Source organism: Cyphellophora europaea (assembly GCF_000365145.1).
Source record: "Cyphellophora europaea CBS 101466 unplaced genomic scaffold supercont1.1, whole genome shotgun sequence".
NCBI lineage: Eukaryota > Fungi > Ascomycota > Eurotiomycetes > Chaetothyriales > Cyphellophoraceae > Cyphellophora > Cyphellophora europaea.
In genome coordinates, this window is record NW_008481797.1 from 2,608,039 (window position 1) to 2,620,562 (window position 12,524).

The 12,524-nt window shown below is 54.6% G+C and overlaps 5 protein-coding genes across 5 annotated transcripts; 1 reads left to right on the top strand and 4 right to left on the bottom strand.

The window, feature by feature from the left end:
• Window positions 1–66: 66 nt before the first annotated feature.
• Window positions 67–771, bottom strand: HMPREF1541_00992 (uncharacterized protein; the record flags this gene model as incomplete). Its single annotated transcript, XM_008713293.1, has 1 exon — window positions 67–771. The coding sequence occupies one exon, from the start codon at window positions 769–771 to the stop codon at window positions 67–69; it is 705 nt and encodes a 234-aa protein (XP_008711515.1).
• Window positions 772–1,328: 557 nt separating this feature from the next.
• HMPREF1541_00993 (uncharacterized protein) lies at window positions 1,329–3,828 on the bottom strand (the record flags this gene model as incomplete). The annotated part of the gene is made up of 2 exons (XM_008713294.1): window positions 1,329–3,610; window positions 3,666–3,828. 2 exons carry the CDS (start codon window positions 3,826–3,828, stop codon window positions 1,329–1,331), a joined length of 2,445 nt encoding a protein of 814 aa, XP_008711516.1.
• Window positions 3,829–4,310: 482 nt separating this feature from the next.
• HMPREF1541_00994 (uncharacterized protein) lies at window positions 4,311–7,346 on the top strand (the record flags this gene model as incomplete). Its single annotated transcript, XM_008713295.1, has 1 exon — window positions 4,311–7,346. One exon carries the CDS (start codon window positions 4,311–4,313, stop codon window positions 7,344–7,346), a length of 3,036 nt encoding a protein of 1,011 aa, XP_008711517.1.
• A 257-nt stretch (window positions 7,347–7,603) lies between these two features.
• HMPREF1541_00995 (uncharacterized protein) lies at window positions 7,604–10,128 on the bottom strand (the record flags this gene model as incomplete). The annotated part of the gene is made up of 2 exons (XM_008713296.1): window positions 7,604–8,943; window positions 9,066–10,128. 2 exons carry the CDS (start codon window positions 10,126–10,128, stop codon window positions 7,604–7,606), a joined length of 2,403 nt encoding a protein of 800 aa, XP_008711518.1.
• A 697-nt stretch (window positions 10,129–10,825) lies between these two features.
• HMPREF1541_00996 (uncharacterized protein) lies at window positions 10,826–12,336 on the bottom strand (the record flags this gene model as incomplete). The annotated part of the gene is made up of 3 exons (XM_008713297.1): window positions 10,826–11,073; window positions 11,161–11,734; window positions 11,794–12,336. 3 exons carry the CDS (start codon window positions 12,334–12,336, stop codon window positions 10,826–10,828), a joined length of 1,365 nt encoding a protein of 454 aa, XP_008711519.1.
• Window positions 12,337–12,524: the final 188 nt, after the last annotated feature.

The window sequence follows — 12,524 nt, forward strand, 5'->3', positions numbered from 1 at the left end:
CCGCTGCTCAGTGTCTCGGCCTTCTTCGCTCGGGTCGTGCACTCTAGAATACATTGGCAGACAGATTCATATGGGCAGAATATGACATCCTAAAGTGCCTCTCCCACCCCATCCCTGCCTCGGTGTCAGCCTAAGATCCAATTCCTGACCCTCGCTGGCACCCTCTCGTAGCACTTTGACTGGAATAGGGCGACCCAGGTTCTGCTGCGTCACCTCTGCCACCTTCCGCAGATTCGTATGGTTGGACCAGATGGCGGTGCCAAATCGCCTAATCTTGTCTCCGGCCTTCAGACCTGCCTCGTGCGCAGGACTGCCTGGCTCGACACTATTGACTGTAGCGAAGGGCGTCTCAGGTGCGGTGGCAGGTTGAGTGACGGGTGCGGCAATCGAGGACGAGGAAGTTGCGGGTTTCTCCAGACTTCCGGACTGCTGTAGCTCAGCATGGTGCTCATGTAGGCCCTTCTCGATTTTGTCCATCAGCGCTTTCCAGTCGTTTCGTAAGGAGATGATGCGCGCTCGAGTGACTCTCACTTGGGCGACATCAATGTCGGCGCGGGGAAAGCCGTCGGCATCGGTGAGGTTTGTCTGCATATCGACTCCGTGAGTGTCTAGCACGGAGCCGAGGGCCTTGAGCTCTTCTTCCAGGTTGTCTTTGCGCTGGATTAGCTGCCTCAATGTCAAACTCTCTAGTGGGGCCGCCTCATGGCGTACGGAGGTCGGACCGCTGGGGACGTGGATGTCTGCTAGTCCGGAGTCCATTGGTCTTCCCATGATTTGGCAAATAGACAAGTACGGTTTGGTCACCGCTGCAATAGAAGCAGGCGAACTGCGTCTGGCAGTCAAGTGAAGGGTCGAAAGCGTAAGGGTCCAGACAGAAAAGATATGCGGGGTGGTATCCGGGTGCGGCAGGCGCGCGTCTAGACGCGCAGCCTTCAAGCACGTGACCTGAATGGTACCCTGAATGGCTTGTAAGCATTTAAGAATGTCCTACAATACTACTACTACATATTACAATACTCTGACTGTAGATCTCGCTGTGAATGGAAGCGTGAAGCAGATACTGGGCGGATGAATGGCTCCAGTATCGTAAGAATAACCCCATCCCCACCGTGAGTAGCCTGCCAATCTGATTCTAGTGGAAATACTCCGTATATTGCCTCATATCCTACCCAGGATGTGTGAATTGCGCCGTAGTGTGCCATTGGGGGTATCGAGCAAGGACTTTTGGACCGTACCTCCGTTCCTTAGCGTAAACTAACATGGGTATCGTCAAATGCACATCAATCAATATTGCTGTGTTCATGATACTCACTAAGTGAGTGTGTGTATTATTGCTGTCCAGGCGGCATCGTGATGAGTGGCCATGACACAGGGCCAGTGCTGTCGTAGTAGTGATTCGGTGAAAAAGCCATCATAGAGTAGTCGGCCATAGACGGTCCAGCAGTCTGTGTTGGAGCCTGAGACGGATTAGGGTAGCTTGCGTACCCGGCCTGCGGATTGTTGAGGATTGGTGCTAACGACACTGGAATGGATTGGTATTGCTGATCCGGGTGCGGATGCGAGCTCTGCGTCATTTGCACAGGAGGAGCCTGGGTATACGTCGAATAGCCGTGCATCACCGAAGCATTCTGAGCAAAATGCATGTTGCTCATTGACTGTTGCCATTGCCCAGTACCAGGCATTGTGCCCGGTGCTGAATTGAATGGTGGTGTAGGTGGAGGTGGCGCGAACGGACTGGGTTGGCCTGTTGTCGGCGACGGTCCATTCAATGTCCTTCCACCTGACATAGCTTGTGGGCTTGGCTCAGCTTTGATCTGTGACTTTTGGGCGGTACCATTGACCGCTTGGAATGTGCTGTTGGGCGTGAGCCCCGACGACTCGATGACCATCTTTCTGTACTCGTTCTCAATTGCTTGAGCACGGGGTCGGAAGATATGCTGTAAATGGTTGTTTGTCTTCATCACCACGTCAGCATATGCCACCAGTGATAACCATCCCTTGATCTCATTGCATATGGTCTCGAACTGATCCTTGGAGACAGGTGCCAGACGTCTTCTGTAATAGTAAAGTGTGATACCGAAACCCATTGCAAATGGGCCTGTTGAATGCCATGTGAAATCAACGCCTTTGTAATCCTTGGAGAGAGTATGGAAGGTCGACAGTAGTCGCCGCGCAGCCTTGTGGCAGATCTCTAGATGCCGATCGAGAACTTGCGGGTCATTCGAGGTACAACAAGCTGGGTGATGCAGAGTCAGCTGGTATTCGGCAGCCCACTGATCCATCAAAAGAGTTGCAACAGTCAGGTTGACATGCAGTGGTTGAGCCGTCCTCATGCAGTCGTCCCAGTCTTGCCGCCAGGCCATTATTTTATTATTCAAGGCTTCGACGGTCTTGAGATATTCGGCTGGAGGTCGCCGTACGCACAGGACATAATTGTATAGCTCTGTCAGAAGTGGTATTAGTTTCGAGAGCTGGTTTGCCGGATGATAGTCGCATTGTCCGCTTCGACTTGCCGCCAGACCTGACGCACTGATCTCGCCATCAGTGATAATCAGAGGCAGAGGCACATCTAGGTGCTGGAACTGCCAAGGTGCAGGTAGTCCCACGCGACACCCCGTTGTGACACAGACTCCGAGCACTGCGTGGAAGACGCGCTTTCTCAACTCTTTGGCCAATACGCTTCTCTCGTCCGGCGGTAAAGATCCGACCGCCTTGTCAGGGTCGCGGTGATACTGGAGCTCAATGGCCCGGACGAGCACCTGATGACTGAAGGACCAAGTGACACCGGGCTTAGGCAGGTTCCGGCAATAGAGAACTAACAGCGCTAAAGCTTGCATGGCTTTGAGGCCCGTATCGTGGTATATATCGCGATAGAAACCGAGCGCGTAGTGTAGCAGACGATGAGACTTCTCATACATTTCCGTAAAGAGATCGTGATTTCTGACAGCAAGCTGTTGAGTCATGGTAGCCAGAGCCAACACTACCTGGACCCGTTCTGGTATAGACACGGTCGATGGCTGATCGTAGAAGCGGTTGACTAGGTCTTTGAATGTAGGCCGATGTAGAACAGGAAAGTACTGCGTCATGACGACCAAGAAGCTGTCGATGAGGCCGACGGCTTCCTTCTTGGAAGGCAACCTTGGGTCGTCAACCCGTTGATAGCCAAACACTGTACTCACGATCGAGGTTCTGGAAGCATTGAAGACCTGCTGTCCTCCAGAAGGCTCTCTCATAACGTCGCAGTCAAAATCCGCCACATCTATGATCCCGTCCATTATGTCGACTTTCGTGCCATTGACCGGGCCTTTACACAAGGGCTCGATATTGTCGGGTGCCGGCCACCCAACGTAGCGAAACGACGGAACCTGTAGTGCCGTCTGATCGCTGCTTGATCTTCTCGCCAGCGCGTCATCTGACCTGAGTGGTCCATATCGAGTCTGGTATGCATTGAGCTGTTCTCGCAGGTACATAAGTTCACCCTCAGCGCGGTCAGTCTGACCTCGTTCGCGCGCGTGGCCGGTGACGCGATCGGTCGTATAGCATCTGAGACCTTTGCTTTGGCAAGGACCGCAAGCGACAGGGTTCGTGTCGCATTTCATCTTTCGCTCCTCTGGAGGGTCATGTCAGTACTGTGGCACGGGCTGAAGGGTCAGGGAGGCACTCACTGCACCGGTCACAGGCCTGGCCCGTGCGAGACGTGGAAGCCAGCTTTTTTCTAACGGCATCGCTATACTGCGCAGGCTCTTCGGCCTGCTTGACCTTTTTGGAAAGAGGACTGTCGTCGGCAGTAGGTGGCCTCTTGAGAGGATTGGAGCCTGGGTCCGTCATGGACCTGACTGAGGTAGGACGCCAACCAATTTCATGTAAACGGAAGTTGAGCCCTGTACTCCGTAGTTGCAGGCGGGATGGAAGTTGCCGGTGGTTCGTACAGGTAGGACGAACGAGCGAGAGCCGCAGGCTGGGCTGGGCTGGCTGAGTAACTGTACGAGGTGTAGGCGAGTCGAGGATCTGCTTTCCGGCCTCGGGGCGTGGAGGGGTGGCTGACCTAATAAGCTAAGCTTCAAGGACCCCGAGTAGCCCAATCACCGCCCCTACCACCCAGACGCACCTCTGTTGACATGCCTCCACCCGTTCATGGTCGATCTGGACTTCGAAAAGATCATCACATGCAAGACTGGCCCCCAGATATGCATTGTTAGCATAGCATTCGCAGACCATGGCTTTTTGTAGTGGTGGTGTGGATCTGGCGGTGGCATTAGAGCCCAAGTACCCGCAAATTCTTTGTTAGGCCACAGACCTGCTTCTTCAGGATGGAATCAGCCTTGGACCTGCTCCTGAAAAGAGACGTCAAAGGAGACCGCGACAATCTTCGCTATGGCAGTCTGGAGAAGTCAACCATACCCAAGTATCGGGTTGCTGGTCGTGGCAGTATCATTGGGTTGCCTCGAGCCTACAAGGTCAAACACATTCCAGGAGGCGCCCGTCAGATCTCAGGGCCCCAAGCAGACACCGGCCATCGGCATGCTAACAATTCTCTTCTATCGCCAGCACCACAGCCTTCCACTCGCCCCATCCCGAAACGGGAGTCTGTCAACGACGACCCTATCAGGCGCCAGTCAAGCTACATCTCGGTCAGAGCCGGCAGCTCGCGAAAGCGGAGGCGACTGTCTGACCTCGAACACCCTTTCTCTATTATTGACCATACTGCTCAGCCCGACCAGGATGACTCATCCAGCGCCGGCGACGAAGATGATATCGCCGACGAAGCCAATGCCTACGAGGCATTCCGCAGTGACACCGTCCAGCGACGTCAGCGAGAGTTGCTGAAGAGAACCAATTCCGATCCGGAGGATCTCGATGCCTGGCTGGCTCTGATCGAACACCAACAGGAACTGGTCCGAGGTAGTGAGTCCAATACGACGACGCTGAGCCCGAGCCAGCGTCGGACTTTGATTGAACTCCGCATTTCCCTCTATCAACAAGCCCTATCCAAGGTGACAACGTCGGACACACGTCAACGGCTGATAGTTGGTCTCATGCAAGAGGGAAGCAAAATCTGGGATCATGCGAAACAAACGGAGGAGTGGCAGAAGCTTTTGAACGACAGTGCTTCGGTTTCTCTGCGAGTTCTGCATATCAACTTCCTCATGACCAACCCTTGGACTTTCTCATACCCAGGATGCCTCCAAGCAATTGACGAGTGTCTACAAATATATCTGGCCGAGCCTACATCCGAGATTCGGGACGATCATGTCGTTTATCTGCTGCTTCGTGCAACACTCTTGATGAAGCAAGCCGGGTACGCAGAGCGAGCGGTCGCGGTTTGGCAAGGGAACCTCGAGATCAATTTCTTCCCACCGTCCGAGTGCGGAACAAGAGACCTAACTGCTCGCTTCGAGACCTTTTGGGACAGTGAGGCTCCCAGACTGGGCGAGGCGGACGTCCAGGGCTGGAATAAGTCCACAGGTGAAGAGCCTGCGTCGGCACAATCAAGAGAAGGCGAGATTCCTCCGCCCACGCTGGACCGCCCAGATCCTGCATGGGCAGCGGCAGAGGGCCAGATTCAGGCACACGCAACGCTGCCAGCAAGGACGCTGGACGACACCGACGATCCTTTCCGAGTCGTTCTCTTCGCCGATATCCAAGCGTACCTTTTCCATGCCATGACTGCACAGACCAAAGCAAAGCTCCTGGAGGCTTTCCTGTGCTTTGCCGGTCTACCTCCACTTCAGCGTTGTCAAGCAGTCCAACACCTGGATCCATTTCTGATACAGCCCCTCCGCGCCCCTGCTACATCAGAGCCACCCTCGCCATATCCGCCATTACGCTCGTTCAACACAGGCGGCGCAGACCCGGTGTTGCTCTTTGCCCACAAGGACGATCCGTTTGCGGCCTTTCAGCACAACCTCGACGCCGGCTTGTCCTCTCTGATCTTGGCCGCCCTTCAACAGCTAGCGTTGGCAGATCCTGAAGACGAGTTGCTGGCCCAGTACGTAATCGCCCTGACTCTGACTCTTTCTACAAGCCCTGCTGGTGCGGTCAGAAAATTCGCGAAGAGTCTCATCAAGCGCCGTCCAGAAAGCAGTCGATTGTACAATGCCTACGCATTGGTGGAGCGCCGTTTGGGGAAGCACGATTCCGCGGAAAGGGTCTGGATCACGACACTCAATATGAAGGCCGGACATGATCCGCTGGCGACATCACAACGCTTGCTGCTGTACCATTCCTGGATCTGGGAGTTGGCGCTGGCCGAGCAGGACGCCAAGGTTCTTGCTCTGATGTCTCGACTACCAGCGACACAGCCCAAGCTCGACGACCTAGAAACGGCGACGGCTGCGCCGCCGGCCCCTGAGCTACTCAGCCGGTTCGAACATTTCCTACGCTCGTGCCTTTCTAGAGCATACTCAGGGTATATCCCCGACGAGATCGTCGTCTGCGCAGACCTCCTCGCGCTTCTGCAGTATTACACATCCTGCCTCGACCTGCACGTCGCACTCGTCGCCTATCAGCAGATCCTGTCCATGTCCGGCTTGCAGCTGGGCTCCAGCCAGATCCCCAGCACCGCCGGAATGACAGTGGAAAGAATCCACATCTCCCGTGCCCGCCTCATCTCGCTCCACACCTACTCGCACAACGTTCAATTCAAGCCTAAGGAAGTCATCTCAACACTTCGCGATTCAGTGTCCGCTTTCCCCCACAACACCGTCTTCCGACACCTCCTGCACGACTTCTCTCTCAAGCACGGCGCCGTGGATCGGTTGCGGGAGGCGGCTGCTGCTGCGACCGTCACAAGCACCACCATCGCCGCGACCGGTGAGGACCAAAGCAAGAACATAGCCACTAATCCGCCCCCGGCGCTAGATTTGCTGCTTTCCATCGAGCACCTCCAACGCATCGACAACGAATTAAGTCGCGACCCAATCTACGGCGGAACCGAGCACGCCATCCGTGCCGCGTTCCAGCGCGCCAAGGCTGATGACTCGCCCGTCCGCTCTTGCCCGGCAATCCAGCTGCGGCACCTGCAGTGGGAGCTGAGCCTCCTTCGTCGTGAGGCACCGTCACTGCAACAGCCCGGCGGAGTGACCGGGAGGAACGAGGACAACAAGCAGCGGCAGCAGCAGCAGCTCGAGAAGAAAGCTCGAAAGCAGCAAGTTCAGCGCGTAAGGACCACTTTCCACGAGGCCGTGGCGGCTTGTCCTTGGATGAAAAGTATCTACCTGACGTACTTTGATGAACGGTTGGGTGGAGCTGAGGGCGCGGTGGATGAGGAGTGGAATGAGACGTACGAGAGCATGCTTGAGCGAGGGTTGCGGCTGCATATAGAGCTCCCCAATAGTCAACGATGATGACGTGGTTTGCTGCCAAAATCAATTATTTTCCATGTCTCTGCTCACCAGTGTGTAGTTGGTAGACTCGTCGCAGATCGAAAGGCCAACGATTGCCTTCGGGCACCCTCTAGTCCAACCCAAGGCCACTCTTTAAACTTGCAGGCTCTGATATGGGATGCAGCGCTCTCCTGGTGTATTGGACAGAACCCCTTGACGAGAAACGGATGCCCTCTTCACTTGGGAGACACAGAACGTTTGATGCTCACAATGACGGCTCAGAAGGTCTTGCCGGTGCCTAATAGATTTGGATCTGGAGATTCGCAATGCAGTACTGTAATCTGGGAAGCAGCAGATAGTCTTCGGCGAACCTCCACGGCAGACCCAGGCGCGTCGCCGGGAGGGCGGGCTTCGGTAATGAGATCCAGAGGATTTGGGAGAGCTGTGAAGGGAGGCGAGTCTTTTTGAGGCGTGTCAGAGCCAGCAACGCGCACTGGTTTCGGCAAAGATTCGAGCTTAGCCAGTCGCTCTTGTGGACTTACATTTGCCAGAAAGCTTTGGCTGTCTGGAGACTTCTGAACTGGTGTTGCCGAAGAGTCAATTGATGGTGAAGATCGAGCATTCAAGCCCCCGCTCAAGGGATGTGCAGTCCTAAGGATGCTGGCATAGAGAGGTGGTAGCAATTGGCCAGGCACAGGACGTTCATGTAAGAAGTCCCATTCAAACGTCGCCATTCCTGTCGTGGATTCCGCGGAGCTACCACCAGCGTAGGAGTACGAGCGGGCCAGCTCTTTCTCTTCGGATACATTCAGTGCCGCGTAATTGTGATTGTGGATCGTCGGGTCCAGGAGCGATGCATCAAACGGACGATGATAAAGGGCCATAGGGCCAAACTGAATAGGGTTCAGTCCCCTTTGCAACAGCAGTTGGACCTCTAGCTTCTTGTAGGATGCACCCCGTTCCAAGAGGTTGCTCATGCGCAGCATAAGTTGGAGCTCATAGTTGTTTTGTGGCGCCCCGTGACGGCGAAGAAGATGGGGCTTGAGGTACACACGGAAGATATCTGCATCAGTTGGCGAGGTTGCATCATGCCTGTCCCTCTTAGCTGACACAGTGCGCCATAGATGACTGTTCGAACTGAGTTGCAGCATGTCAACCCTATCGTTCTGCCAGAACTTAGTCTCGTGCGAAGGGCTTGCTTGGGCCTCAGCATCAATGGGTCGTGCCTGCAAGATCATGCGTAGCAACGTATAGCGATCTTCCTTGCTCCGACACGTAAACTTAAGCAGCGTTTGACAACCCTGCTTGCTCTGGTAGGTTCCCGAGGTGGAATTCCTGAAAATGGCGTGCTCACTGTCTATGAAGCAGCGGAACCAGAGACTGAGCTGAAAGTCCAGTGTTACACGCGTGTCGGAGGAGAGCTTGAACTCAAACGGCGAGCGTTGATTGTCAAACGATGTGAAAGGGCGGCAACCTGCAATTACCTCGAGCTCATTCTGGTCGATTGGGTCTCCAATAGCCTTCATAAGGCCTGGTGATACGGAAATTGAGTATGTACCAGACATGGCATTCCAGTTTGCTCCCACTTCAGACCATGTGGCGATGGATGCAGGTATCCCTAGTAGGAAATCAGAACGTACAAATACATCAGAGCAAACATTTTAGAGAACACTAGCGCAGGGGGTGCAGCAGTCCTGAATGCTTCTTGTGCGATATGCTGCTTGTTTTGCGTAGACTCACCTTCAGCAGACTCCAATTCAGTTTCGGCTGCGGTGTCTTTTGTCGCAAGTGGTGGCATGTGGCGGCCTGCACGAATTTCATTCTCGATTCGATGATGCATGGGAGACTCTTTGCCGATGGTCTTGAGTCCACACATATTCCGATGTTCAATGCGATTTAGTGGCAGCCCGTATTTGAGGTAGGCAGAGTGGTCGACTTGGCTGAGATCGAAATTGAAAGACGCATCAATGTCTAGGCCCACGACCGCGGGCGGCTGTAGGCGCTCCAGAGATTCCTTTCTCTGTATCTGTGCCTTGGCGTCAATGCTAAAGTCTGGTATCAATGGCGCCGGCGGTGATTGCTGTGGTGCGGAAGCTACGCCTGTATGCCGTCTTGTGGCCCTCTTCATCAGAGAGGTAAGTGTGCTCTTGTAGACCTTAGCTCGCAGGATCTCCGTGTCGAGGTGTGGACGAAGTGAGAACTGTGATGTATTTGTGCTTGTTACGGTCCGATCAGTCACAAACGAGGCGCCGTCGTAGATGACTATCAGGGACGAGGAGTCTTCCTCGAGCTGACCGAAAAGCTTTCGAGATCGTGGCGACTGGAGCACAGCCTTTTGTTCTTTGTGATCGCGACGCTGGAAAGCCGTAATCAGAAGGTTCAACGCATGAGTTTGTCGGTCTAGCCTCGTGAGGCAATTCTCGATCCCTCTGCCCTCGAGTACCAGGTTGACCCTGCTCTTGAAGGTCATTTCGTCAGCATCGGTGTACTGAACTGCCGACAATTGATCACGCAGGAAGTCCATGTGCAGCTTGCAGCAGCGAATCGCTGTCCCAAGGTCCATTGTGAGCTGGTAATGCTGGTTGTCGAGCGCAAGATCCTGCTCTATCCAGAATCGGATCTGCTCGAGTGCGGCTCTCAGCGTCGAAAGCTGAGCCGACATCGACTCCACAGCAATTGGAACATCTTTGAAGCGTGAACGTAGGTCCGCAAGGAGGGTAATGCATCTGCCTGTCACGTCGATAATGCCCAAGACGCCACCAATAAGCGATGGCACTGCTCCGATGGCGGCGACGACCTCCATTGTTCATCGTTCCGCTGATGACACATTCCCACTCAGAGTGAGGAAGTCAGACTCAACATTTTGGCCATCAGGCTGAAGGGGTGTTCGCAGCTCTTGATTCCGGAAAGACGACCGCTGCACTGCCACGTCGTCCTGCACAGGGGCTCCAGAATACGAGGTGTACGGCGAACTTGCCTGTGGCTGAGCCATGGTTCGTGGCGTCCCGGCTGACATCCTGTCAATGTGCCCGCATACATGTCTAAGGGTGCTTGATGCAGCAGGAGTAGATTGAAATGAGGATTGAGGGAAAGAAAGAGGTGTTGGGAGTTTGGAAATATAATCGGGGTGGGAACAGCCCGAAGTGGAGCACGCATCTTCTCACGGCAGCGACGAACTACGGCCCCATCTCGTTGAAGCTCGGGCGGCAAGGCATGAGTGCGAGGCTGCCTGAGCGATCTCTGGCTTATTCTGTTGCATTGAAAAATACTATTATAGATATTGAATGAGCATTTTGTGCTCATGAGAAAGGAAGCGGTCTCTCGCTTGTGGTATTGTGGCACAGTGTAGCATCGCAAGTCTTGAAAACGCCATTTCTAATCAGAGCATGATCGCGTCCCATCGTTCTTGCCATTGGCAAATTCGCTAGCGCCAGTGACTCCCCATCGCAATGCAGATAACAGGTAGCTCCCATCGAAAGCTCAAATGCGGACTTCTAGTCTCAGGCCAAGGTCTCCCTGACGACCTCGGCATAGCTCTTCTGGCCACCCTGACCGCTCAATGCCTGATACGCACCATCCCAGTACGAAACGCCCCCGAGGTTGGGAATGTTCAAGCCCTTGACGGTGTTGAGGATCGTCATGAGCTCGGCGGGCGTCACGTGCCCGCTTCCCTCTGCCGCGAGCACGCCGATAAAGACCTTTGGAGGTGGTCTGCCGCTGTTCACCATGGCTCGGCGGCGTCGAGGGGCTCGAGGGTTTTGTGGAGGGGCAATGTCAAAGGGGCCCATCGTGTTGCCTGTATCCGTCCCTGACCCGGTGTCTGGTCCCGTGGAACCGCCGGGAGATGCGGCCAATAGATCCTGACTCCAGGATTGAAGGGAGTTCAAGAAACCGGTGCCGGCATTGACGTTGCACTGGGGGTTGTTGTAGAACTGCACGAATACGTAGTCGAGGTCCGGGATAATCTGAGGCATCGGTATGCTCTGATCTGGCCGAGGACACTGTGGCGCAGCACTCAGGAAGTATTGCTTAGATGAGTCTTGTGCATACAAAGTGCGGAGGGCGCTGACAAATTCGGGAATATAGGTCGAGTACGCGGGTGCTTCGTTATCGATGTCGATGCCATCGAGTTTGATGTTCGGGCCGAAAGGGCGGAGAGGTTGCAGCCTAGCATCGCTGCCTCCCAGGAAAAGATCCCAGATCATTTGAGCCGCCGTTGTGGCCGCTTGGGCCGAGGGAAGATCGTTGGTGGCGATGGCGCCGCCGACCGAGAGCATCATTTTCTTGCCCGCTTGCTGGCATGCAGCGACCTGGTTGGCGAAACCGTCACCAACACAGTCGAGCAACCCGGTAGCTCCAGCAGCTTGTTGTACGGAGTTGGCGGCCCAGCACCGGGGTCCAAGGTTGAGCTGCACATGGTTAGATTGCGGATCAAGGTAAGCAGCGCTGTGTTCCAGGTGAGACTTACCATAGGATAGCCACCCGCCGAATAGAAATCGGTGATAAAGGACAGGATGACGATATCGACGTTGGGGTCTCTGCAGATATCGGAAAGGGGTACTTGATTAGTTGCCGGAGTCTGGGCATAGTACACGACGTTCATGTTACGAGCGCCCGCCGAAACTGGTGCAGTCGAGGTTGGCTGGCTTGTGGGCGCAGCTGTGCTAGATGGCCCGGCACTGGTGCAGACCGGGTCGGTACCAGCATATCTCTTGACCAATTCTCGAGCATCACCGTAGGTCAGCCCTAATTCGCCGAGGAGCCGGTCCAGGTCCGCTCGCTCAAGCTTAGAATGCTCATGTAGCCACGAGGCATCCTGTCCCTCTGTTTCATTCGAAGCATCGTCCTCGGATAGCCGGAGCAGTTGGGTGTTTCGGTCTTCTAGAACATCGTTGCGGCGTATAGACCGTATGTTGCTCTGATATACTGATTCAAGTGGAGATGATGCTGATAGCTGAGCCAAGCAGCCTAGGGCTGGCAGCAGCGTTCTTAGTAGTGATCTGGGGAGCATGATGAAGTGATGAGAGCAACCTCGAGCATGAGTCGCAACGGACACGGCGCTGAACTCAATGCATTATATGAGCGAAGCATCATGATGGCTGGATATACCCATCAATTGATGTGGGCACACACAAATCCAGGTCTAAGAATGTTGGCCAAGGCAAGGCATGTTTTGGCCTGTGCCATAACATGACACAA